Here is a 26,030-nt window from a genome sequence, read left to right on the forward strand (position 1 = left end):
TGTCCCGCCCCTGTTTTTGCTTTGCTTGGCTATACACACAATAGTGTTTTGTGAAAATGAGTACAGAAGACCACATGGCTGCCATACAGCTGTTACTTCTGGATACATTTGATATAAATGCCAGTGCAGCACCTTTTTCCCCAGTTGAATGTGCTCTTAGTCCCAGCATTATTCCCGCTGTCACATAATATGCTGGATTATTTGGTCAATCTATTTTGCAGTGGTCCACTTTGTGACCAGTAAATCCTTGCTTGCCGGTGCAAAGGAGATGAAATATTGGTTTTCCTTCCCGTTTTGTCTTTCCTTGCAAGTAACATATGATTTCCCTTCTGACATCCAGTATGTGAATGTCACTTTCTGCTTGTGACCTTGGGGTTACACAAAACACTAGCAGTTGCATAACATGGTTGACATAAAAATTAAAACTTTACCTTTGGCAGAAATTGTGGGTTTATTGCGATTATCACTCTGACATTACTTATCTGTGAGTAAGGTTCTTGCGTTGAGTGCCTGCAACTCACAAGAAGTCCACAAGGATGTGATGGGCATCAAAAAGGCTTCTGAGTGTAGACATATGATTCCTAACTTATCCAGAAGCTTGAAAGAGACACCAGCTGCACTAGCACTAGGTTTAAGTTCCACAGTGGTACAGAAACTCACCTTGGTGAAGCCACCTTCTTTGTCCCTTCTAGAAATAATTTCATCACCGGTGTGTTGAAGAAATGTTTTCCTGTGTAGTCTCTCGTGTATGCTATTATGGCTGAGAGGTGCACCTTAAGTGAGGCAGTATGAAAGGCCCACATCTAGCAACTGAGTGAGGTACTTTATCACTAACATCCGGGGTCCAACTATCCTTGAGATCTACCCTGTTGCACTATTCTATGAACCATTTTCATGAGGTAAGCTTTCTGGCTTCTGTTATGGCCCATTTTCATAAGGTTTTTTACCCCGGTGTTCCCGATCTCCGCCAACAGCATCTTGAGACTTTGACCCACAGACCTTTTTGCCTGTGCTTGGCCTTGACCAGAGCTGCTTTTGGTGTCAGGATAGGAGTCCTGGACTTTGAGCCCTAATGCTTCGGTTTGGCTCCACTGGGCCGGTGTTACCTAGCACCGCTTTGTCTCTGTCGTTCGATGTCTTCTTAGATGCCTTCTACATTTTCAGGACTTACTCAATATCAAAACCCTCTTTGTGCCTCATCCGTCTCCTTGAGGTTTTCTGTGTCGCTCAGCCTAAGGTTTCTCAGCAAGGTTTTGTCAGCTGTAACATTGTCACAGCATAGAGTCCACTGCTGTCTCATCTTCAGCCTCTTCTTCAGGGTCTTGGGGAGGAACTATGCACGTAACAGCCCTTCAAAATGTGGTTCTTTGGCATGTAAAGGTAGCAATCCTTGTGGCTGTCCTATGCAAACTTGTGGTGTTACTTGGGGCAAAATCTAAAGGGAGTATACTCCATCCCAGATCATTCTCTGACACTTGATGTTCTCACGACAGAATTTCTGGAAACTTGAGCCCCTTGATGTCAGTCTTCTAACCTTCAGTTTCCCTAGTGGTTTGGCTGGTGATCCCTCTGGGAAACTGATTTTTTACTCAAACACCTTCTGCACTCCAGGCCAAGCTCCCAGAACCAAAAGTGGAAAAAAAAAAAAAAAACTGAAGATGGCAGCCACACAGAGTGACATCTGGGGCAGACACCTGGCATCTCAAGGGGATGGACGGAACACCAAATGATCGACCCTGCCTAGAAGAATCAAAACACTACAAGAGAGTTTCGGACCAAACCTACAGATGGCAGAAAAATTTGAATCCATAAGAGATTCTTGTTGCCAAAACAAGCCTTCTGTACAGCATATCATATACCTTAAAAACCCTGACAGCAAGAATAGAACTGAATTATTTAAAGCTAAGAAGCAGTGTCAAGGTGCACTGTGGAAAATGTTGATGGATCGACCACAAAAGTATATTAGAAGACACACATGGGGTGGCTTTCTAGAAACAGAATAAAACATCTCTGCCTCTCTGGCATTTTATCTATAACTTAAAAATGCTATTAGATCAACAACCATGGACATTACAAGTGCCAAGCAGGTGGACGAACAATACAACAATTTGTGATGGAAAACATTAGCTTGGCGACTGCAAATGTGAAAGTCAGATTTGACTCATTCTTTATTGTTATAACTACCATTAGATACTGGCCCAACAGTTCTTCTAGAAGGCAAGGCATTTGGATCATCTTTACACAATACAGATCACTCAATCTCTCCGAGCAGGCTTTCAAATTTACAGGTTTTCAGTATACAACAGGAAACACAAAACCTCCTTATCATATGGTTGACCATCTGACAACATCAAACTACAAATACATGTTTAGCTGTGTTAGACCTGTCAGCTCTTGGTGTGGTTTCCCCTGTCTTTTTTGCTTCTGGCCTTGTGTTTTTGATCCTGTGTTGAAATCCGTTTTTGCTGGCTTTAGGACTTTGGGTACTTTACCACTGCTGACCAGTGCTAAAGTGCATGTGCTCTGTCTAAATTGTATTTTTACACGATTGGCATATTTGATTTACTTTTAAGTCCCAAGTATAGTGCATCCTGTGTGCCCAAGGCCTGTAAATCATATGCTACTACTGACTGTGCCACCCACATGAGTAGTCCTGTAAAAATAGCCCTGTAAAAAAGTGTTAGACCTGCCACTGCAATATCTTTGTGCAGTTTTAAACTGCCATTTGGAACTGGCAAGTGCATCCATTTGCCAGGCCAATACCTTCCCTTTTAGTGCATGCTAGTCACTCGTAAAGTAGGCCTAAGGCAGTCCCATGGGCAGGGTGCAGTGTATTTAAAAGGTAGGACATCTACTTGTGTGTTTAACATGTCCCGATAGTGAAATACTCCTAAATTCTATTTTCACTATGTTAAGACCGGTCTCTCCCATAGGGTAACATAGGGATTGCCTTGAAATACCTTTTAAGTGTAATTTCCCATTGGGAGGAGCAGATTGATATGTGGCGCTTGGGGTCTCTGAACTCAATTTAAAAATGCATCTTTTGGTGAAGTTGTTTTTTTAAATTGTAAGTTTGAAAATGGCACTTTTAGAACGTGGGCATTTTCTTGCTTAACCATTCTGTGCCTCTGCCTGTGGAATACACGTCTGGATCAGGGTGACAGTTGGGCTGGTTGTGAATTCACTCTAGACAGTCACACAAAAGGAGCTGAGATGTGCCCTGCCCTGCATTTTCTGATGGGTCTTCCTTAGCTAGAGTGGTGGGAGGAGCAGACACTGGCACTGGAATAGGGTTGTACTTGTCACAAAAAGCACTCTTCAACCCCCTGGAATGTGTCTGGGGCCAGGGCAGGGAAAGGTAGGGTCTTGTGCACTACAAAGACTTCTCTTTGAAGTCTGCCTACTTTAAAGACCGAAATGGGTATAAGTACTGGACCTCAGACACTGCATAGTTAGAATACTTCTGGACTGAGGACATTCTGCCTGGAAGAAGAGCTAGATGCTTTAGGAGGGACTGCCACTTTGAAAGTTGCTTTGTTGTGGTGACCTGCTGCTTTGCTGCTTCTGTTCTGGGAGTGAAACAACTGGACTTTCCTTTCTAAATCCTGCTTCCAAGGTTCTCCAAGAGCTTGAACTGAGCTTGCCTCCTGTTAAGAAGTCTCAGGGACATCAAAACCTTCATCTGCCAGTGCCTGGGCTCATCTGATGAAAGTCCTGACTTGCCAAGTGGTGCCAACTCCAGTCTCTGGGCTCTTGGAAGTGTAAGGAGGTGACCTGAAGGAGAAAATCCATGCACAACAGGTCGCAGCAGAAAACTTTACGTAATGCCTGCAGACTCAATCCAGCGCCTGTCTAGCAATTGAAAAATCAATGCAACACCTGCAGAATCGATGCAGCACCTTTTTCACCACAGTTCCATCATCACAATGCACCTTGATTTTCCACGCATCGTCCCTGGGCATCATTTCTCATCAACCCCACACAGCAGTAAGAAACAGAGGCTGTGTGTCCCTAAATGAATGCATAGCCTTTCCTGCGAGGAAAGAATTGATGCATCACCTCTCCTGTCATTAAAGAACCAACCCATCACTTCTCCGGCCCCGTAAGGAACAGATGCATCGCTTTGCTTTTTCGGCATCGCACCTCCCCTGCAGCCCACATCCTCGGTTTTAGACACATCCCAGATACTTTGTGGTAAAAAGTAGCAACCATTGATGCATATGGACTAAGACATATTTAACTATTCAAAAAGTGACATCTTTGCTTGTGCATGTGGGATTGTCGTCGTTTTGGTCTTGTTTTACTCAGATAAATATTGGCTACTTTTCTAAACTGGTGTGGAGTACTTCTGAGGTGTTTTCACTGTGTTACTCTTTGTGTGTGTGTGTGTGTGTGTGTGTGTGTGTACACAAATAATTTACACATTACCTCTGATTAGCCAGACTGCTCGTGCCATGCTACCAAAGGGATGAGCAGAGTTTATCTTAGCTGTGTAACTCCCTTACCCTGACTAGAGTGAGGGTCCCAACTTGGGCAGGGTGCAAATCACTACCAACTACAGACCTCATTTCTAACAGGCTGCATCAGGGATATTAACTAATAGTGCAACAGCAAAAAGTTCTTAAACACAAGAACAAGACTCAACAGTGCTTTTAGATGCTTTCTCAGACATTTTATAGTTTCTTAAATTTACTCAACCAAGTAGGGAAGCTTATTAAATAGCATCTATATCCCTGGCAATCAGACAAATAGGGTATTATATAGTTGACAGCATCAGTGAGTTGCTGTAGTACTCCCATTCAATGGAAGTGGTCCTTATGCAAAGGATGAAGGATGCTCCAAGGATGCAATGTGGCCGACGGGGGTGTTTTCTGTGGGGATTACACGGTCCACAGAGATGGTGAGGGGGTCCTGGATGTAGGGTCGACGTCTCACAAAGACCCCTCTGGTCTGGACAAGGTCCAGCCGTCCCTGGCCTACTAGTCACCCAGTATGGCAATCGCAGGCCAATCTTTCCTCTGTAAAGAACTCCCCCTCTGAGGGTCCCAGCAGTTCTACCCCAGCTCAGAAAATTCAGGTACAGCTCTGTGCGTCAGGTCACTGTCTGTGGTGCTGCATGTTGGCAGTGGTAGCAGCTTGAAGACGTTGGGCTACCAACTTACCTAAGCAGGTTTCTTCAGCTGTTGTGTCACTGTGCTGCTAACAGGAGGCCAGTCAGCTGGGCCTTAGAGACTTTTGGCTTTGCTGGGCTCTGGAAATGACATATCCTTGAGCATAACAACTCAGGCCCAGTCCCTTTCATCGCAAGCCACCAGGTGAAGTCCTCGCCAGTGTAGCCTCTGTGATCGTCCCTCGGTGCAGCAAGGAAGTCTTCCTTCAGTCCTTCTTCCAGTCAGTTGAAATCTGGGTACCATATATGTCCCCTTATGCTCTAAAAATGTCCCCAGGGAAGGATGCGGTTGGTAGCCAATGGGCTACCAGGCTCCCTCCCACCCGTTGACCACTTCCTGTGGAGTGTGGCACCAGACTATCCCATGATGTACCATACTGCCCACTCACAAGATGGCAAGCCATGGAGGTGCCCCTCTAATGTGCATGCCCTGGGGTACTAGGGAATGCAGGTAAGTTAGCCATTTTCAATTGGGTACAGTCAAGTTCACATACATTTTAGTATCAGGGCACTGGTCTCAGTGCACTCAGTCGAAGAACTAGCAGCATGAGTCAAAAACCTGGGGAGTGACCATTCAAAAGGATGCATATCCTTACTAGGAAGCCATCAATAATTCTTAGAAAGGTTTTGAAAAATAAATATCAGCTCCTCTTTAGCCACAAGGGGACTGCAATGAGTATATCTCAGTGCCTTTGTCAGCATATGGGAGTACATCCATGCGGTAAAAACAATAAAAAGACGCAATCTTCCCATGAGCAGGATGCATAGTATCCATTTCATGGGGCTAATAGAGACAAGAGTAACCCAACATTCCTTAAAGGAACGTAAGCTATTACATGTATTATAAACTGTGTTCATTAAGAACTTGATCTGAAACATTCAATCATGTATTTATAGGTAACCTAATTGTCAATGCAATAAATGCCATAAGAAAAGCCTGCAAGTCACCGTGGAACTAACTGCGTGAAAGAGTCATGCACACTCAGGATAATGCGTAAAAAATGTTTTATAATAAAAGTAATTGAGCATTATCCTGAGTGCACGTGACTAGTTTCACGCAGTTCCACATTCGTTTTGCATACTGTGTGTGTGTGTATATATATATATATATATATATATATATATATATATATATATATATATATATATATATATATATATATATATACACACATACATACACACACACACATACACACACACATATACACACACACACACACACACATACATATATATATACACACCAGGACACCTTTGTGATGCTGTAATTCCTTTTATTCAGGAAAGGATTTCCCCTCCAACGTGTTTCGGCCGTAGCCTTGTGAGTATTTGGGTTTTACGAACCGGGCTGGGACCGCTGCATATTAGCTTCTGCATGGTACTATATTCACTTATATTTATAAAAAATAAAATAAAAGATTACCTGGACGTTCTAGTTAGGTTGACGTTTCACCCCTACAATACCACAGAAAATCAGCACTTCTAGTTAAACTTATGTTAAGAAACCATAACTTATGGATTAAAGTATAACTACAACTGCTGAATTTCTGTGGTCTTGTATTGGTAAATGTCAACCTAACTGTAACGTCCCTGTAACCTTAGTTTTTTCAGTGACTTTGTATGCTTTATTTTTTTTGTTTTTGTTTTTTAAAAGTCATTTATATTAGCTGTATGTCAATACAACAACTGCCGCCAACAGCTGGTGGGGGGTTGGCAGCAGGACCTGGCCTAGAACTAATCCTAGAAATTATGGTTAGTGTGGTAGAAAGAAAATTTAGGACATGTTTAAATGAGTTGTCAAATCTTTCTCTATTTCGTTTAAACATTTTGACATGCAGACTGAAAAATGCACTTTCAACACCAGCAGCCGACTGCCAGTTAAATCCCTACTGATCAGCAGCTTTTCTACAGAGTTCTAATGGGCACCTAGAGTGCTAACATTCTGAAGTTATGCCAAAAGTGTGACACATCTGAATGTCATTTAATAAAAATAAAAAATAAAAATCATTTCAGGTATAAATATTACAAATTATGTCCCAAATTATTCAGCAATAATAATCCATTTTCTTCGGCTGGTCGCATCATTATGGCCTTAGCTAATCCCCTCATATTGGTCAATTAGTTGCGTTTGTATAAAATATTTGCTATGTTTGTCTTGTTTGTAGAATCAGCAATATACTCACAATAATCCTTTAATCAGTTCCCGATATATAAAAACAACCAGGTTTAGCGAATCATTTTATATGTAGTGTAACATAGTATTGACGAACAACTCTTGCTTCGACTCCCGGTATTCGTATTGGTTACATAGCTTTACGTTGGCTTACTACTCCATTAAATACTGCCACCTTTCAACGAGGATACTGTAGTAAATGAGGAAATTAGGGAGCGTCAAGACAAATAAGTCTCCCAAGATGGCCACCAGAGAAAAAAAGAGCCCAAATGTAGCTCAAGTACAGCCCAATAACCAAAGTGTGCAAAACACATTTTTCTTTTGTTGCATTTTTATATAGCGCAGACTTGACCCAAAGGTATTGGGGTGCTTTACGTAAACTTCAGTTACACTACACAAGGACATTCATTTTGGTGTTAGGCATAGGGAGATTAAGTGATTTTCCCCAAATCACAGATGTCACTAAAAATCAGTTTTAAAGTATGCAGTTCTGGCCATAACGCCACATCCTCTCCCCCAAGTGTAACAAATTAAGTAATCAACTGGATAAAAAACAAAGATAGCAAATAATTTAAAAGTGCTTTGTCGCTATTTGAGAACTCAGAAAATATGTCCTCATTTTATTATAGCACTAACCATATTTTCTATGGGAATAAGAAACTCATTTTTATAATTTCTAAAGGAAATGCTTTACTTATTCTAGTTTTGGCTACATCAAGATGACGTCAGGCATGCCACACTTCTGTACTAAATACAGAATGTTAGCAATCTAGTTGTTCAGATACTGGAGTGCTTTACATAAACATCAGTTACATTACACCAGGACATATTCATTTTAGTTTTAGGCATGGTGAGATTAAGTGATTTGCTCAAAAACAGAAGACGTTGAGCCGACGCTGAAACTCGAGCCTGGTTGCCCAGCTGTAAAGTCGGTAGCTCTGGCAGTACCACCACATCCTCTCCCCCAAGTGCAACAAATAATCAAGTGATCAACTAGATAAAAAAAAAACACATGACTATAGCAAACAATTTAAAAGTGCTCTGTTGCCATTTGAGAACTCAGAAAATGTGTTCTCATTTTAGTTTTTTAGAGCACTATGGGAAAAGGCCCCCTATTTTTTTTATAATGCTTTAGGTACTACAGTTTTGATAACATCAAGATGACTTCAGGCATACCACACTTTTGTAATAAATAAATAAAGAATGCTAGCAATCTAGTTGTTCATTAGAACACCGTGGAGAGGCAGAGGTCAGGGGCACTCTGACTGATAGTTGATGGCAGGGAGGAGGGTGGTAGAGGCAGCACAACAACCATGAAGGACAGTGGAAAGTGGGACAGGATCAACAAAACAACCATGCAGAACAGGCAAGAGAGGCTGAGGCAATACAACAGCCCGGTGAGTGTAAACGGGAGAGGCAGTAGCAGTACAACTACAAGTTTCCAAGGACCAGATTCAGGCAAAAGATACCTAATATTTTTAAGTCAAAATGGATTTATTTTAGTCATCTCCCATCTAAAATCGCCTCTTTTTCAATCCAAGACAAAGGGGTAAAATCAATTGCCCAGATTTTGTTTTTCAAATCTCTCTCTTATCATTAAGTTCAGAATGTTGGCATATATGGTACACTGTACCACAGAGGGCAGGAGGAATGGGGTAAGGACATGGACTTTGATGACAGAGGGCAGGAAGAAGGTGGGCAGGGGCACCAAACTTACCTTACAGGGCAGGCCAGGGATTGTAGTAGCACAATACACCACACAGGGCAAGCAGGAAGGCCATGGAGCACAACAGACCACTGAAAGAAATAGGGAGGGGACAGCGCCAAGTATGTGGACAACAGAAAGTAGAGGGATAAGAGGCCAGGCCAGCAAGCTGGCCATACTGTACACTCAGGAGGGGGAGTGGGAGCACAGCTGACCATGAAAGGCAGGAGGATAGGGGTCTGCACATGGAAAACAGAGGGCAGGAGCAGAAAGCAGACCATGCCGGGCAGGCGGAATGGGCACTGGAAGCACAATACACAATGGAAGGCAACAAGAAGACTATAGTGGCATACACACAGACAACTGAGGGAAGGTGGGAGGGGGTTAGGGGCAGCAATATGACCACAGTGCATGCAGGAGGGTCAATTGCAGAACAAAAGACCATGCATAGCAAACAGGAAGGTTAGTGGCAGTACAACGGCCCATGGTGGGTAAGAAGAAGGGGCAGGGCCATGCACAAAGGACCATGGAGGGCAGAAGGGATGAGGGAGCAGGGGAAAGGGGCAGGGGCGGCAAAAGAGACCACACAGGATGGGCAGCAGTAGTAGTAGTAACAGCACAACCGAGCATGGAAGACAGGAGGGAGGGGGTAGAGGCATGGATCTTGGACATCAGAAGGCAGGGAGGAGGTGGCTGGGGCAGCACAATGAACAAGCCAGGCCAGAACCTGCAATAGTCCCCCGCCATGCGTTATGATGGACATATTCATTTACGTTAAAAAAAAAAAAAAAAACTAGAAACTCATTGAAAAACCCCAAAAGTTAAAGTGATGTTATAGATGGGAATTGTAAAATTATCTAACTTACATTTAAAAAAAAAAAAAAAAAAAACCTCACTGAAGAAAAACAAAGGGTTAAAAGATGTTATAGTTGGGGGAAAAGTACCATTTTAAATTAACAAAACCACAGAAATTTACTAGTTCTATTTACTGCAAGTAACTACAACTTGTACCCTAAAGTAACTAACTTGCATCCTCCCCATGCACTGCATTTACCCTCACATATTACATCACTCATGGACTACTAAGTTACTTTAGGGTATGGGTTGTAGTTATATTCTTACAATGCGTAACTAAAATGTCACTTTAACCTTTGTTTTTTTTGTTTTTTTTTCGCCATAGCCTGCTAATTACCCTACATATTACATCACTCATGAAATCTTTGATAACATTTGCAGTAAAATTACTGAGGAGAGAACTGTGCATGGCGGGACGTGAGTTAGTTACTTTAGGGCATGAGTTATAATTACTTGAACTAACCTATCTATAATTGCTGAATTTCTATGGTTTTGTGTGAGTAAATTCAGAACTTAACTACAACCTCCTGCTAACCTTTGTTTTTTTTAAAGTGAGTTTCTATTGTTGTTTAATTCTATTCCCTAAGTATAACTTTCCTGAAAAATGTTATATATAGATACACACAACTGGGGGTCCGATAACGGTCCTGGGTTCAAACCTGTGAACCCACCGTGCAGTTTCTGTACTGCGAGGAACCTAGTCTGCTTCCTTAAAGTGTCTCCATTTTGATCTAGTGATTAGTTAGCTCATCATCAGGACAGGAGGCAGTGGCACGGCACTAGAATAATTTGCATCCAGGGCCCAGGTTCATATTACTGGGCAAGGTAGCCAGATTACCCATTATCAAATATAAAGGTTTTAAGATCCCTTAATGAAGGGATAGCCATCACAGAAAATAGACTCCTCATAGCACACCCGTACTGTCCAAACCAGATTAAGGGGGTTATTACAACTTTGGAGGAGGTGTTAATCCGTCCCAAAAGTGACGGTAAAGTGACAGATATACCACCAGCCGTATTACGAGTTCCATAGGATATAATGGACTCGTAATACGGCTGGTGGTATATCCGTCACTTTACCGTCACTTTTGGGACGGATTAACACCTCCTCCAAAGTTGTAATAACCCCCTAAGTGTATTTTAGAGTTGCCTGGGAAAAAGCAACCCTCCCCAAAACCTTGGCAAATTTATTTAGAATTAGTTACAAGAACCCAGCCGTTTGGCAAAGCCAGTTTGAGTTTGCAGCACAAGCGCCTATACTCATCTGCACGAGGTCGACAATGCCACTCGTTAGAAAACCATTATCCATGTTTGCAAACTTTTACTGGACACTTGGGCTTAAACAACCAAAATGGATGCATTACAACTAAAATACACTAAACCGAGAAAGGAACAAAATGGAGACAAACACAATGTCACTGACAAATTGGGTGTACTTCTATTCAGTGGATTTTAGGGTTTTGTCAGTCGTGGGCCGATAAAGGTGAGGGCTAGGTCCTAACAAAGTGTTTGCACCATTTATTTTACCAAAGGAACTTTAGACAGCTACAGCCCAAGCTGCTGAACACATTTACACCAAATTTGTCAGAAAGCTAGCTATTGGTCCAGAAAAAATGCTTCTTGTGATTGAGAGCAGGCTGAGGACGAGTGGGCTCTAGGGCTCCTGCGCAGCCCTAAACTTGCTGCTCAGTTCATGCCCCACATTTACAACCGAGGCACCTCCCTAAAGTTAAGGCAGGCCCTGTGAAATGTGGTCCCTGTGGCCTTTACAGGCTCTCTTAAAAGGTGGTGGTTTGGTTGGGGGGCGGGGGGCTCAGCCCCTCTGCTTTTGCATGTCACGCAGCCCAGGGGATGTTGTCCTCAGGCTCAAGGAGGGAGAGGGTCTGTGTTGCACCCTCCCCATTTTGCCACGTGGCCCCAGGGTAAAGGTTGGCTGCCTGTGAGTGGTTGAACAGAGGGGCTGGCCCTTGGCCAGACTGTGGCCAACCCCCTGCTGCACCTAGCCTAAGGCCGTGCAAGCTTGGGGTTGGCAGCCTACAGGAGGGGTGGAGGGTCTTTATCTCTGGTAACTATAACTTATCCCTAAGGTAACTAGAACTTGGCCCTCTCTATACACTGCTTATTGCCCCACACATTACGCCACTCATGACAACTTCTGACAACTTTGTTAATATCATTGCAGCATCTGCACTTACATTGAGGAGAAAACTACATGGGAGCACAAAATAGTCACCCGATCTAATTATACTGGTGAATTTCAGTGGTTTTGTAGGTTTAAAACGTTATGCGGTCACTCAAGTTCTCACCTAACTAGGACATGATTTTTATCTTTGCTTTTTCCATACACACACACACATATATAATACAGACACGCATCCCCAAAAGGCTCGTGAGTGGCCCAAAATGTTTGGATCCTTAGTGTCATAATTCACCTTTGCAGTGAATACCCTCAGCATTTGGCTTGCCATTCAACGAGAGACTATCATTTGATAGATACGGCACATACCAGGCACAAAAACTTTATATAAATACATATATCAGCAACATATATAAGTGCATTACCTTTGCAGTATTGAAGTACTGTCTCCATGGCAGATTTTCGATCTGTATCCCATCGAATGCGAGCAGATCCAGCTATTGTATTCTCTGTAGCCCACCAGCCTTGCCAAAGATACACTTCATGATGATTATCAACAAGGAAAAGTGCTATGATCAAAAAGACAAAAACATTCTTCAATACGAACGCTATACTAGGAAATATCGTAATATGCATTACCCATTTTGTGTGTCTAGTAACTACAAAAACAAACAATGTTTACTTCAAAAAATTTAAGAGGAATTTCATGAACTATTCTAAATACCAAGTGCAATGATGAATGAGAGCACTTCAAGACACGCTTGATTTCTTGACATTACACAAATGTCTAAAATTTTTGTATAGCAAAAGCACCATTTTAAACCCTTTACAGGGTAAATAGCCAAGGATTTATGAAGGAGGTTATCAATTATACAAGTCTAAAAGCTGCACATCTCAGGCACAGATTGACCAGAAGATCTTTCTGTGCCTTCTGGATTGAGGTAGGAGTAGCAAGAAATGAATTTAACCTTCAAATATTGAGGAATGTTTCCAGAGATAATGTGACTGGCTATCTTAAATGGATCTAGCCTTGCTCCTGGAAGAGAAGACAATGAAGAATAACACCAGGTTTAGCCATCTACATTTTAAGAGGGGAGGCCATGCTTGCTATTACTGCATAAAAAACACTAGTTATTTTGTTCTACTACCATGTTCATATGCTATATTCAAGTGCTTCAACTCCTCATCAAGGGTGGTAAGCATTATATAAATGCAATTACAACACCAAACCGCTGATTACATACAAAGAGATGGACAAGATTCTCTACTTTAATGACATGTCGAAGGAGCTGTGTCTGAGTTAAAATTGCTGCTGATAATACCGCTGCAGTTGTGGCAGACTAAACAGTAAAAGCTTATATGAAATTTTTAAGATGAAAATATTGTCCTACGTTGCAACATCTGTAGTCTAATTCAAGTTACATTTGAATATGTGCGAATGTCGGAATTTGTTTCAGTGAACAGTAATACCAGGTTCTCATTTCACACAAGAAAGGGCTGTAGCTTTTGTGATGTCATTATGGTTGAAACAGTTTGACCCAGGTCGCATGTTATGCATGAAAACTTCTAAAGATCATGAAACTGGTTTTTATCTGGGCTTTCATTCTCCCCACCCAGCATCTATACTACTACTTAATTTTATTGCCCAAATGTTTAGCATAAGTGTGTGATAGCTCCTTCAAAACAGTGTGATGGAACATCCTATTTACGCAGAGATCTATAAAATCTCAAAACTAATTTTGTCCAAACGTTTCTTCTGTACCTGGCTGGGGGGCTGTATAGAGATCTTCTTGAAGGAATGGCATAGAATTTACAACCGTGGGAAATCTTGAAGGATACATGTACTCTGTAGCCGAAAAATCTCCCGACGAACTACTGAGGATGAACAGACGAGGAGTGAAGTTGAATTTTCCAGGATCTAGGGGGCACAAAAGAAAAAAATAAATAAACGTGCACATCATGCCTCCAGATATGCATGCCTCAACCTTATTCCTAATAGAGTGATAGGAACAAAGGTGCACCAGTTCTATGTAAATACATTTCAAATACAGCAATGAATTGCAACAGAATTTTGCACCACAAGCCATGGTCAATTTGAAAACTAAGCTCATGAATGGAGAAAAATGCACTTTTGCAGACAAATCCCTTCAAACTAGGATGGGCTTATATAGATCCTTTGAAGAGGACTTACAAGCCCTTAAATGTAAGGTGAATTTTACTGCACATTACTTGAAGTACAAGTTACTTACTTTCGGTAACAAAATATCTGCTAGAGACATTCTAGTTGCAGATTCCATACCTTAGCATTTTCCCCCAGGCGTCAGACTGGATCAGCAGATATTTCTTCGAGCAATACCCTTGCGCATCGGTAGGTGGCGTGGCCGACTCCGCAGGCGTCGTACGCATCATGGTCGCCGTGATGACGTCGGGAGTAGTGCGTAGATGCCGACCTTGCGCAGTGACGTCAGTTTCTTTTAACGACTTTCCATGCCAGAGCGTAGAGTTGCTAATGACACTGAGATTGGTGCGCTAGAGCTAAGGACCTGAAAGGGGGAATTCCTATCCCTAAAAATCAGTTTGCAAGCGGGGAGGATGGGTGGGCGGTAAAGAATCTGCAACTAGAATATGTCTCTACCAGATATTTTGTTACCAAAGGTAAGTAACTTGTACTTCTGATAGAGACTTCTAGTTGCAGATTCCTTACCTTAGAATAGATACCCAAGCAATGCCATCCTCGGTGGTGGGCTGCAAACCAAGATCATACTAGAAAGTCCTGCAGGATCGACCGACCAAAATAGCCGTCTCGACGGACCTGACAATACAGGCAGTAATGCTTAGCAAACGTGTGCAGGGATGCCCACATAGCTGCCTGACAGATATCCAGGATAGGAACTCTGCGTGCTTACGCAGTGGAAGCAGCAGTTGCTCTGGTGGAATGAGCATGCAAGCCTTCAGGAGGTTGCTTCTTGGCCAAAGCGTAGCACATTTTGAGGCAAAGAAGCACCCATCTAGAGATGGTACGCTTTTGCACCGCCTTCCCTTTTTTCGCACCCACATAGCCAACGAAGAGTTGATCGTCCACCCGGAAATCTTTAGTACGATTGAGGTAGAACGCCAACGGTCTTTTTGGGTCCAGACGGTGGAGTCTCTCCTCATCATGGGAAGGATGTGGGGGTGCATAGAAGGTAGGCAAAGTGATGGACTGGCCTACATGAAATGGAGTAACCACCTTAGGAAGGAAGGAAGCCCTAGTGCTTAACACTACTTTGTCAGGATGTACAGACAAGTATGGAGGTTTTGAGGAAAAGGACTGAAGCTCACTCACCCTGCAAGCAGAGGTGATAGTGACCAGAAAGACAGTTTTGAAGGTGAGGATCCGCAAGGGACAATTATGCATTGGCTCAAAGGGGGTACACATCAAATAAGTACTAGATTAGGTTCCCACTGAGGTATGATAAATGGAGTGGGAGGAAATAAGAGGTTGAACCCTTTTAAGAACCTACTCACAATAGGAGATTTAAAGATTGAGGGCTTATCAGGTAGCCTAAGAAAGGCGGAAATGGCAGATAAATACCCTTTAAGGGTGCCAAAAGCAGAGCCCTGCTGGGCTAAAGAAAGAATGAACAGAAGAACCTCTGACAGAGGGGAAGAAAGGGGATCAACAGATTTGTTGGTACACCATGCCACAAGTTTATTGCAACAGGGATATACAGTTTTAGTTGATGCACGCCTGGCTGCCAAGATAACATTGCAGACCTCGGGTGGAAGGGCAAAAGCCGTCAACTGTTGCCGCTCAATCTCCAAGCATGAAGGCGGAGGTTGGACAGGTTCGGGTGAAGAACCGTCCCCTGGTGCTGCGACAGATGATCCGCCCAAAGAGTCAGTCTGAGTGGAGGATCGATGGACATGCTCAATAGCTCTGGATACCACATTCTTCTAGCTCAGTCCTGAGCCACCAGGTTGACTTGGGCCCGGTCGTTCTAGATTTTCTTGAGACCTCTGGGCAGAAGAGGGATAGGCGGGAAGGCGTAAATGAGACCTGCGCTCCACTCGAGATGAAAAGCCGCCTCGGAAACTCCAACGCGCAAAACAGCTGACATTGTGCGTTCTTTGCAGAGGTGGACAGATCGAACCAAGGCTCTCCCCACTGCTGAAAGAGACCTTGCACCACCTCCGGATGGAGACGCCATTCGTGATCAGCTGTGCATCGAAGGCTGAGTTAGTCTGCTCTGGCTCTGATGGATCCAGCCAGATGTTGAACCCTCAGGGTAATGCCCTGATGTTCCAGCAAATTCCAGAGGTGTAGTGCCTCCTGACAAAAGGTCCAGTACCCTACTCCACCCTGTTTGTTGGAGTACCACATGGGGGTAGTATTGTCCGTGAACACCTGCACTACTTTCCCTTTGAGAGAGGGAAGAAATGCTTTCAATGCAAGCCTGATTGCCCGGAGCTCCAGCAGATTTATATGGAGTCCGGACTCCGCCAGAGACCAGAGGCCTCTGATCTCTGCCTCCCCCTTGTGGCCGCCCCAACCGAGAAGTGACGCATCTGTCACTATCGAGAGATCTGGTTGGGGAAGGATCTGCTGTGGACCCAATTTGGATTTGAAAGCCACCACTGCAGGTCTTTCGCAGTTCCCTCTGAAATCTGGACCAGGTCAGATAGATTCCCCTGATGCTGTGCCCACTGGAACTTCAGGTCCCACTGCAGAGCCAGCATGTGCCACCTGGCATGTGCGATTAGCAGGATGCAGGAGGCCATGAGGCCCAGCAGCCTCAGAGTCAATCGCACCGAAACCCAAGACCAAGGCTGAAAGATCGGAATCCTAGCCTGAATGTCTTGTACTCGTTTGTCGGGAGGATAAGCCCGATATTGCACTGTATCCAGAACTGCCCTGATAAAAGGGAGCGACTGAGAGGGAGTCAGGTGTGACTTCGGCACATTGATAGTGAACCCCAGCATGTGCAGAAGGTTTGCCGTAGTCTGAAGGTGGCAGACGACTTACTGGGGCGAGTCCGCCTTCAACAGCCAGTCATCGAGGTAGGGGGAAGACTGAGACCCCTAAACCTGCGCAGATGAGCTGCAACCACCGCCATCACTTTGGTGAACACCCAAGGGGCGTTGGTAAGGCCGAAGGGGAGCACGGTGAACTGAAAGTTCTCATGACCTACCACGAATCGTAGGTAACATTACTTCTGGCACAGGGACCTTTTCTATAGCTCCCTTGGCCAAGAGCTGCGACTTCCTGGCAGAGAAGCGTCAAATGATACTCTGGAAGGATATGGAAGGATGGTGGCATGTGTGGTGGAGCCGATTTGAAAGGGTGGGAGTAGCCCTTCCAAATGATCTGCAAACCCACCCATCCGTGGTGATATGTTCCCAGTGGGGCAGGTAATGGTGAATCCTGCCACCAAATGGGTGGGATTGAGGGGACGGACTAGGAGGGTTTGGAGGCTGCAGCAGGGGCAGAGGTGGACTGGACAGACCTCTGGTTCCCTGTCCCACGCCTATGTGGGATTCCGTGTCCTCTGCCACGCATAGGCTGGCCAGCGTGCGTGGCATAGTGGCTGTGTGGAGAACGTGACAGAGCACCTCTTCCGTGTCCACGAAAGGGGCAAAAAGTGGACTGAGATGGGTGAGAGGCTGAGGAAAGACCGAGGGACCGAGCCTTAGCCCGGGAATCTTTGAATCTCTCCAAGGCAGAGTTTGCTTTTTCTCCGAAGAGACATGTGCCATCAAAGGACATGCCCATGAGTGACTGTTGGACATCCCCTTAGAAACCAGAAGTGCGTAACCAGGCGTGGTGCTGTAAGGCCACTGTTGTTGCAACAGATCTTCCCAGAGTGGCATATCCAGGCCACAACGGATTGTGAACTTTGCCGCGTCTCTCCCATCGTTCACTGCTTGGGAGACAATGGCACGGGCCTCCTCCGGTATATCTGGCAGGATCTGCGCAACCGTATCCCACAGGGAGTGGGTATAACGGCCCAAAAGGCATGTGGTGTTCACAGACCACTGTGCTAGAATGGAGGAAGAAAACAACTTCTTGCCAAACTGTTCCAGCCTTTTGGATTCACTATCCTGGGGTGCGGAAGGGAACGCGCCTGCAGAAGAGGAAGCCTGGATAACAAGACTCTCAGGTGTGGGGTGTTGGGACAGGAATTTAGGGTCGTTCGGAGTGGCCCGATGGCGGCGTGCGATAGACCTATTCCCTGTGTTGAGTTTGAACCATGTACCCAAAAGGTCATCGGTGAGGGCCTCATTGAATGGTAATAGGGGTTCTGAAGTAGATGCCCCAGGCTGAAGCACCTCCATCAGTCGATTAGACCTGACCTCTACAGTAGGAAGCTCGAGGCCGAGGACCTCAGCTGCCCTACTGACCACCATACCATAAGTTGTTCCCTCCGCCTTAGCCACAGTAGGAGGAGACAGCATGCCAGCGTCAGGAGAAGTATCTAGACCACTGGCTTTGCTCCAATTCCTGTGCCCAGTCCATAGCAGGGTCATCCTGGTATTCATAAGGGTCCAGGGACCCATTCAATTCCTCCCCATAGGAAAAAGGGTCCAAATCTGACCTGGGGTGAATAGGCCCCACTGAAGCCGGCGTTGGCCGACGCCTCTCCGAGTTGTCGGGGATAAGAATCGGGTCAATGTCGATAGTGGGCACCACCATCGGGAGCGTTGACCTGGCGCCAGGGAAGGTCTCAAGGATGTGACCGGCGCCGGTGAGGATCCGCCCATGGATCCAGAGGTGACCTCGGTGGCCAGGGCCGAAGCCGCCGGCATGGAACCCGAAGACCCCACAGCCGAACCCCTTGGGCCCGAAGGCGCTGTATCGGGGTCGGCCTGCCCAAAAATGAGGCACATGGCCTCGTAAAACCTAAAGTTGGGTGGGGGTCGCTGTGTCTCTGGGAAGCGCAGAGCCGACCCAAACGCAGGCTCCGAGGATGGAGGCCTAGTGCGTGGACACTCTTCCCGCGTCACGCCAGCCGAGCGACGGGGCCAAGTTGGAGAACGATGGGACTTTTCTTCTAAATCCTCGGGTCAAGGTAAGAAGAATGAGTGGTGATGACTCCGCGATCGATCGAGACCTTCCTCTCGAGCGAGACCGGGACCTACGCAGAGTCGAGTGCTGGGCCGCCATTAGTTTTAGGGACCGATCGCTCAAAGCCTTCAGGTGCATGGCCCAACACTGAGCATGACTTTCGGGTCGCAGGCACCACAGACAAACGTGATGAAGATCCGTCACCGACATTGTCCGATGGCAGTCCTCACAAAGCTTGAACCCAGTCTTCAGGGACAGCCTTGACGCACCAAGTTCGTACACAAAAAAACTCAACAAAACGGTTGAATTCAGCCAAAAAATAGCCGAGGGTAGCTCTTCTCCAGATCAGCGCGTGTTATGGAAAGAAAAGAACTGACGTCACTGAGCGAGGACGGCGTCTATAATGACTACTCCCGATGTCATCACGGTGACCACAACACCTGCAGAGTCGACAGACTCCACCTACCGACGCGCAAGGGTATTGCTCGAAGAAAAATCTCTGGATCCAGTCTGACGCCTGGGGGGAAATTCTAAGGTAAGGAATCTGCAACTAGAAGTCTATCAGATCATTTTTTTAATAAATGCTTTGGAAAGGTATAAGAATAATTTAACAAATTCATTAGAAAAACAATATTAAAAATTTCAATCAAGATTATTTTGTGATCTCTAACTCTGAGCTCTTGCAACAACATATACAACTGAATTTAGAGCCACATTTAAAACCCCTTGAAATCATCAGTTAAGAATCATCAATTCCCACCTTTGACATGCCATCAACTATGCCAACATTGAGGTGGTCAGCCATCTTGCAAACATCATTGGGTAAAGTGCACAACTAAACTGCTGCCGAGGGAACTCTTGACAATATGTGGCATTCAGCCAGGCTCTTCTCTGCACAAAATTTAAAAAACTCATTGGGCTTTGATTTGACATGTTCAGCCTTCAGTGTACAGTGCCGAGGTTAAGCATGCCCTTCATCAACTCCTTTTGCTGCATACACCATTTAGCTCTACATTTGTCTGATCCCACCATCGTGAGTGCAGGGCTTACCTTTGATCCCTATAGTTAAAGAAAATCGTACTCACTCCCTACGTCACCTGAAATGGTGATCTGAAATGCCCAGACAATTCTGGTGATTACCCCTTGGTTTCATCTACCCCTTGCGTATCTATCTGCTTACCCATTAAGAACAGTCTTGGCCACCACCTTTACATATGGATGTGTTCTTGCAACGCATCCCTTTATAAATCATGAATGTAAATACCAGACAACAAATGAGCAAAAATCAATACATTTGACTTCTGTAATGCTAGTGGTAAAACACTGAAAACCACCAGTCATGCCATCCATGTCGTCACCAGTGCATCAAAACTATCTTGCATGTGTGTATTTTGGAAGCGGGCCCAGGAAATGACAAATGAGCCACAAGGCCTTTTCATATAGTGCAGCTTCAGAATGAAGAAGATAATTAGAAGCGGAGTTCCTAAGACAGAAAACTCTTGGGTTAATGTCAAACGATGCTGATTCTGGAACCCTGTTGGGCAATACTGTATCAGGAGCAGAACACAAACTGAAATATCTCCTTACCGGACACCACAATACTGACATGCACTCCACTCTTAATAGTCAGCGTTTTTAGGGCAGGGGTGTTTGATTGATGCACTCTGCCAATGCTCCTTTGTGGCTAACATCACACAATTAACATAACATAGGTTTAATCCCTATATACATAACTGGTACTGGCAAGACCTCTGTCTACATTTTCTGTAGGAGGATATAGAATTCCACTAGTAGGAAACCATTCCATGTTATCCATACCTAGTACTCACTAGCCATCAAGCAATAATGAATCTCTGAAATAAAGATTATTTGACTCATTTTGAAACTGAGAAGCACATTAGAATGCAGGGAGGAGGAAGAATATTGTTAACAGGAGACAATGACTTGTCGGCATCTCACAGAGACTATTCCAGAAATGACATGTTGCACTCCCCACACACCATCCTCTTTTGAAGTCTGGTCGGCTTTGTCTTTGGCCCTGCTTTGGGGTAGGGATTTAAAACATATTTTCCCTATCACTGGTTGAGGAACTTGTGAGGCCTGCCATGCTCTGTCCCAGATCCAATTAGGACAGGACTGGTGGCTTTGGGGGCTGTGGATGCACTTCATTCCACTGCCCTAATCACTAGTCCAGGGGCCAGATTTATATGAGGCAGCTGCTGCAATTTCCAAGGACTCTTGTATTTTGCATATTCGTTTCTCTGTGCTGCTGCCATGTGCTTTGCCTCCAGTCATTTGCACACAAAAAAAACAAAAAAAACTACTGCTGCTTCCTGCATTGTTCTCTGAGCGCTCTTCCAGAGGAACGTATTTCTTCTGGCCACATTTTTGGCCCCCACCATGTACTTCGGGAGATTCTTCTCAGCCTCTGGTGATAAAAGTTCCCTCTTCTTCAGGGATCCTCACTCAATGAGCCCTCCATCTACTCACTCCTCAATTGGTCTGACCATACATTCTCACTTGTACTATGCAGCCAAGATTGTGAAGCCACATTTAGAGTATGGCTCTGCAATGCTGCACTTGTGTACTATTAAGGTAGCATAAATATACATCTGACCTAGACCGCTCCCTCAGAAACCTACCTTTCCCATGGGTACCTCTAACTGTACCACTGCCTAGAAGGCCAGCGAGGCTCTAAGTGTCTCTGAACCACTGAAAGGGGAGACAAGCAAGGACTGGATAGAGCAGAGGCGCACTCCTGGATTAACAACAGATGTCAGGGTTCAGGAATCTACTCTTTCCTCATGTTGAAAGGCAGGTAACATTAGCAGTTATTTTTACTGAATGTTGGTAGTAACTCAGTGAAGTGGTCTCATCTTTGTTTCCATCAGAGGGCACACAACCAACAGACAATGCAAAATACCTTACTTCTTCTCAACATAGCTCAGATATGACAAATTAGTGGCTTTCACAGGGCTTCCAATAGCACTGCCATCAGAATATGCCATACACAAACATTTGAACAAAACAGAAAACACCTAACAAACTTACAGTATAAATATATTATCAGATACTTCCATGTCACTTTATCACTAGCCACAGTGAATCACACAAAACAGCACAGATTCAATGTATAAAGGGATGTCAGGTTTCCACTTACTGCCCTAGCCAATTTGAGTGGCCACACTATCAGACAGGACATGCCACAAAGTCATGAAATGAAAAAAGGAGAACCACTGGCAATAATCACAGAGAAAGTTGCATTAGAGAAACAGCACATTAGTCTAAGCATGACAAACAGTATTACTGCACAAGCCATCTAAATGGCAGCATTCATTGTGAGTTTATCGACCTAAAAGATGCAAAAGTAACCATTTATTTTCTCCAACATTTATGATAGCAATAGTATACATCTACATCTCAATGAAGAAGGCATTTCCATTAGACCAGTCAGTTGGAAAACAGATTATGCGTTTCCATAGGATTTCAAAGTCTAACCTCGCACTGGGCAATCTAAACTGCTCACTCTTATAGACAGACAAGAGCATTAGATACATACCTTAACAAGGTCACGCAACTGTGGCCTAGAGTGGAAGCCTCAAATCATGCAGAGGGGCACAGTTTGACAACAGAGCTCTGCAGCTGCGCTGCGTGGATACCAAAACACTAACTAAATGAAAGCCAAATTATCTAAATATAATATATGCAGTTAATACAGGCAGCAGATTATGTACGCATATATTTCGATCATGTACAATGTCCCCTGCATTTGAAAATAGTAATGAAAATGTCACTTACCCAGTGTACATCTGTTCGTGGCATCAGTCGCTGAAGATTCACATGTTGTGCATAGCCCGCCATCTGGTGTTGGGTCGGAGTGTTACAAGTTGTTTTTCTTCGAAGAAGTCTTTCGAGTCACGGGACCGAGGGACTCCTCCTCTTTGTCTCCATTGCGCATGGGCGTCGACTCCATCTTCGATTGTTTTCCCCGCAGAGGGTGAGGTAGGAGTTGTTTGTTAGTCACTCCATTGCATGGGCACTATTACTAAGTATGTACCTATCTAAGATTTAATATATTTACAAATGTACAAAGTTGAAGCTAACTTCCAAACGGCTACAGGCTCCCGGAGAGGTGGGTGGGCACATGTGAATCTTCAGCGACTGATGCCACGAACAGATGTACACTGGGTAAGTGACATTTTCAGTTCGATGGCATCTGTCGCTGTAGATACACATGTTGTGCATAGACTAGTAAGCAGCTATCTCCCCAAAAGCGGTGGCTCAGCCTGTAGGAGTGGAAGTAGTCTGAAATAAGGTTCTTAGTACGGCTTGACCTACTGTGGCTTGTTGTGCTGATAGCACGTCTACACAGTAGTGCTTGGTAAATGTGTGAGGCGTAGACCATGCGGCTGCCTTACATATTTCGTGCATTGGAATATTCCCTAGGAAGGCCATGGTAGCGCCTTTCTTTCTGGTTGAGTGTGCCCTTGGTGTAATGGGCAGTTGTCTTTTTGCTTTAAGGTAGCAGATTTGGATGCACTTAACTATCCATCTGGCTATACCCTGTTTCGATATTGGGTTTCCTGCGTGAGGTTTTTGAAATGCAATAAACAGTTGTTTAATTTTTCTGATGTTTTTAGTTCTGTCGATGTAGTACATTAGTGCTCTTTTGACGTCTAATGTATGTAGTGCCCTTTCAGCTATGGAATCTGGCTGTGGGAAGAACACTGGTAGCTCTACCGTTTGATTTAGGTGGAACGGTGAAATAACCTTTGGCAAAAATTTAGGATTGGTCCTTAGGACTACTTTATTTTTGTGTAGTTGGATAAAAGGTTCTTGTATTGTAAACGCCTGAATTTCACTTACTCTTCTTAGAGATGTGATGGCGATGAGAAATGCAACTTTCCATGTTAGGAATTGTATTTCGCAAGAGTGCATAGGTTCAAAGGGTGGACCCATAAGTCTTGTTAAGACGATGTTGAGGTTCCATGAAGGAACGGGTGGTGTCCTTGGTGGTATAATTCTTTTGAGGCCTTCCATAAACGCTTTAATGACAGGTATCCTAAATAGTGAAGTTGAATGGGTAATCTGCAGGTATGCAGATATTGCTGCTAGGTGTATTTTAATGGAAGAGAAGGCCAGGTTCGATTTTTGTAAGTGTAGTAAGTAACCCACTACATCTTTTGGAGATGTGTGTAATGGTTGAATTTGATTATGATGGCAGTAGCAAACAAACCTTTTCCATTTGCTTGCATAGCAGTGTCTAGTGGATGGTCTTCTGGCTTGCTTTATGACTTCCATGCATTCTTGTGTGAGGTTTAAGTGTCCGAATTCTAGGATTTCAGGAGCCAGATTGCTAGATTCAGCGATGCTGGGTTTGGATGCCTGATCTGTTGTTTGTGTTGTGTTAACAGATCTGGCCTGTTGGGCAACTTGACGTGGGGTACTACTGATAGGTCTAGCAGTGTTGTGTACCATGGTTGCCTTGCCCACGTTGGTGCTATCAGTATGAGTTTGAGTTTGTTTTGACTCAATTTGTTTACTAGATATGGAAGGAGAGGGAGAGGGGGAAAAGCGTACGCAAATATCCCTGACCAGTTCATCCATAGGGCATTGCCTTGAGACTGCCTGTGTGGGTATCTGGATGCGAAGTTTTGGCATTTTGCGTTCTCTTTTGTTGCAAATAAGTCTATTTGAGGTGTTCCCCAACGTTTGAAGTAAGCGTTTAGAATTTGGGGGTGAATTTCCCACTCGTGGACCTGTTGGGGATCTCGAGAGAGATTGTCTGCAAGTTGATTCTGGATCCCTGGAATAAACTGTGCTATTAGGCGAATGTGGTTGTGAGTTGCCCATTGCCATATTTTTTGTGCCAGAAGGCACAGCTGTGTCGAGTGTGTCCCCCCCTGTTTGTTTAGATAATACATTGTTGTCATGTTGTCCGTTTTGACAAGAATGTATTTGTGAGTTATGATTGGTTGAAAAGCTTTTAATGCTTGGAAAACTGCCAGTAGTTCGAGGTGATTTATATGCAGCTTTCTTTGATGTACGTCCCATTGTCCTTGTATGCTGTGTTGATTGAGGTGTGCTCCTGTAAGGAAATGCCTCCTTGGCATGGTTGCCCCCTGACTTTTTGCCTTTGCTGATGCTATGTTTACAATTGAAAGTGTGCTGAGGCCTGCTAACCAGGCCCCAGCACCAGTGTTCTTTCCCTAACCTGTACTTTTGTATCCACAATTGGCAGACCCTGGCATCCAGATAAGTCCCTTGTAACTGGTACTTCTAGTACCAAGGGCCCTGATGCCAAGGAAGGTCTCTAAGGGCTGCAGCATGTCTTATGCCACCCTGGAGACCTCTCACTCAGCACAGACACACTGCTTGCCAGGTTGTGTGTGCTAGTGAGAACAAAACGAGTAAGTCGACATGGCACTCCCCTCAGGGTGCCATGCCAGCCTCTCACTGCCTATGCAAGTATAGGTCAGTCACCCCTCTAGCAGGCCTTACAGCCCTAAGGCAGGGTGCACTATACCATAGGTGAGGGTACCAGTGCATGAGCATGGTACCCCTACAGTGTCTAAACAAAACCTTAGACATTGTAAGTGCAGGGTAGCCATAAGAGTATATGGTCTGGGAGTCTGTCAAACACGAACTCCACAGCACCATAATGGCTACACTGAAAACTGGGAAGTTTGGTATCAAACTTCTCAGCACAATAAATGCACACTGATGCCAGTGTACATTTTATTGTAAAATACACCACAGAGGGCACCTTAGAGGTGCCCCCTGAAACTTAACCGACTGTCTGTGTAGGCTGACTAGTTCTAGCAGCCTGCCACAAACCGAGACATGTTGCTGGCCCCATGGGGAGAGTGCCTTTGTCACTCTGAGGCCAGTAACAAAGCCTGCACTGGGTGGAGATGCTAACACCTCCCCCAGGCAGGAATT

At 44.6% G+C, this 26,030-nt stretch overlaps 1 protein-coding gene across 19 annotated transcripts in view; it reads right to left on the reverse strand.

Moving 5' to 3' along the window:
• SVIL (supervillin) overlaps positions 1–26,030 on the reverse strand; it is a 601,346-nt gene that overhangs the window by 12,965 nt on the left and 562,351 nt on the right. For all 19 annotated transcript variants that reach the window (XM_069211285.1, XM_069211277.1, XM_069211284.1 and 16 more), the window contains 2 exons: positions 13,806–13,961; positions 12,469–12,612 (listed from right to left, as the gene is read on the reverse strand). In XM_069211285.1, coding sequence (XP_069067386.1) covers positions 12,469–12,612; positions 13,806–13,961 — 300 coding nt within the window. The remainder of the gene's footprint in view (positions 1–12,468; positions 12,613–13,805; positions 13,962–26,030) is intronic.

The sequence above is a fragment of the Pleurodeles waltl genome, chromosome 10 (assembly GCF_031143425.1).
Source record: "Pleurodeles waltl isolate 20211129_DDA chromosome 10, aPleWal1.hap1.20221129, whole genome shotgun sequence".
In the NCBI taxonomy this organism is placed as follows: domain Eukaryota; kingdom Metazoa; phylum Chordata; class Amphibia; order Caudata; family Salamandridae; genus Pleurodeles; species Pleurodeles waltl.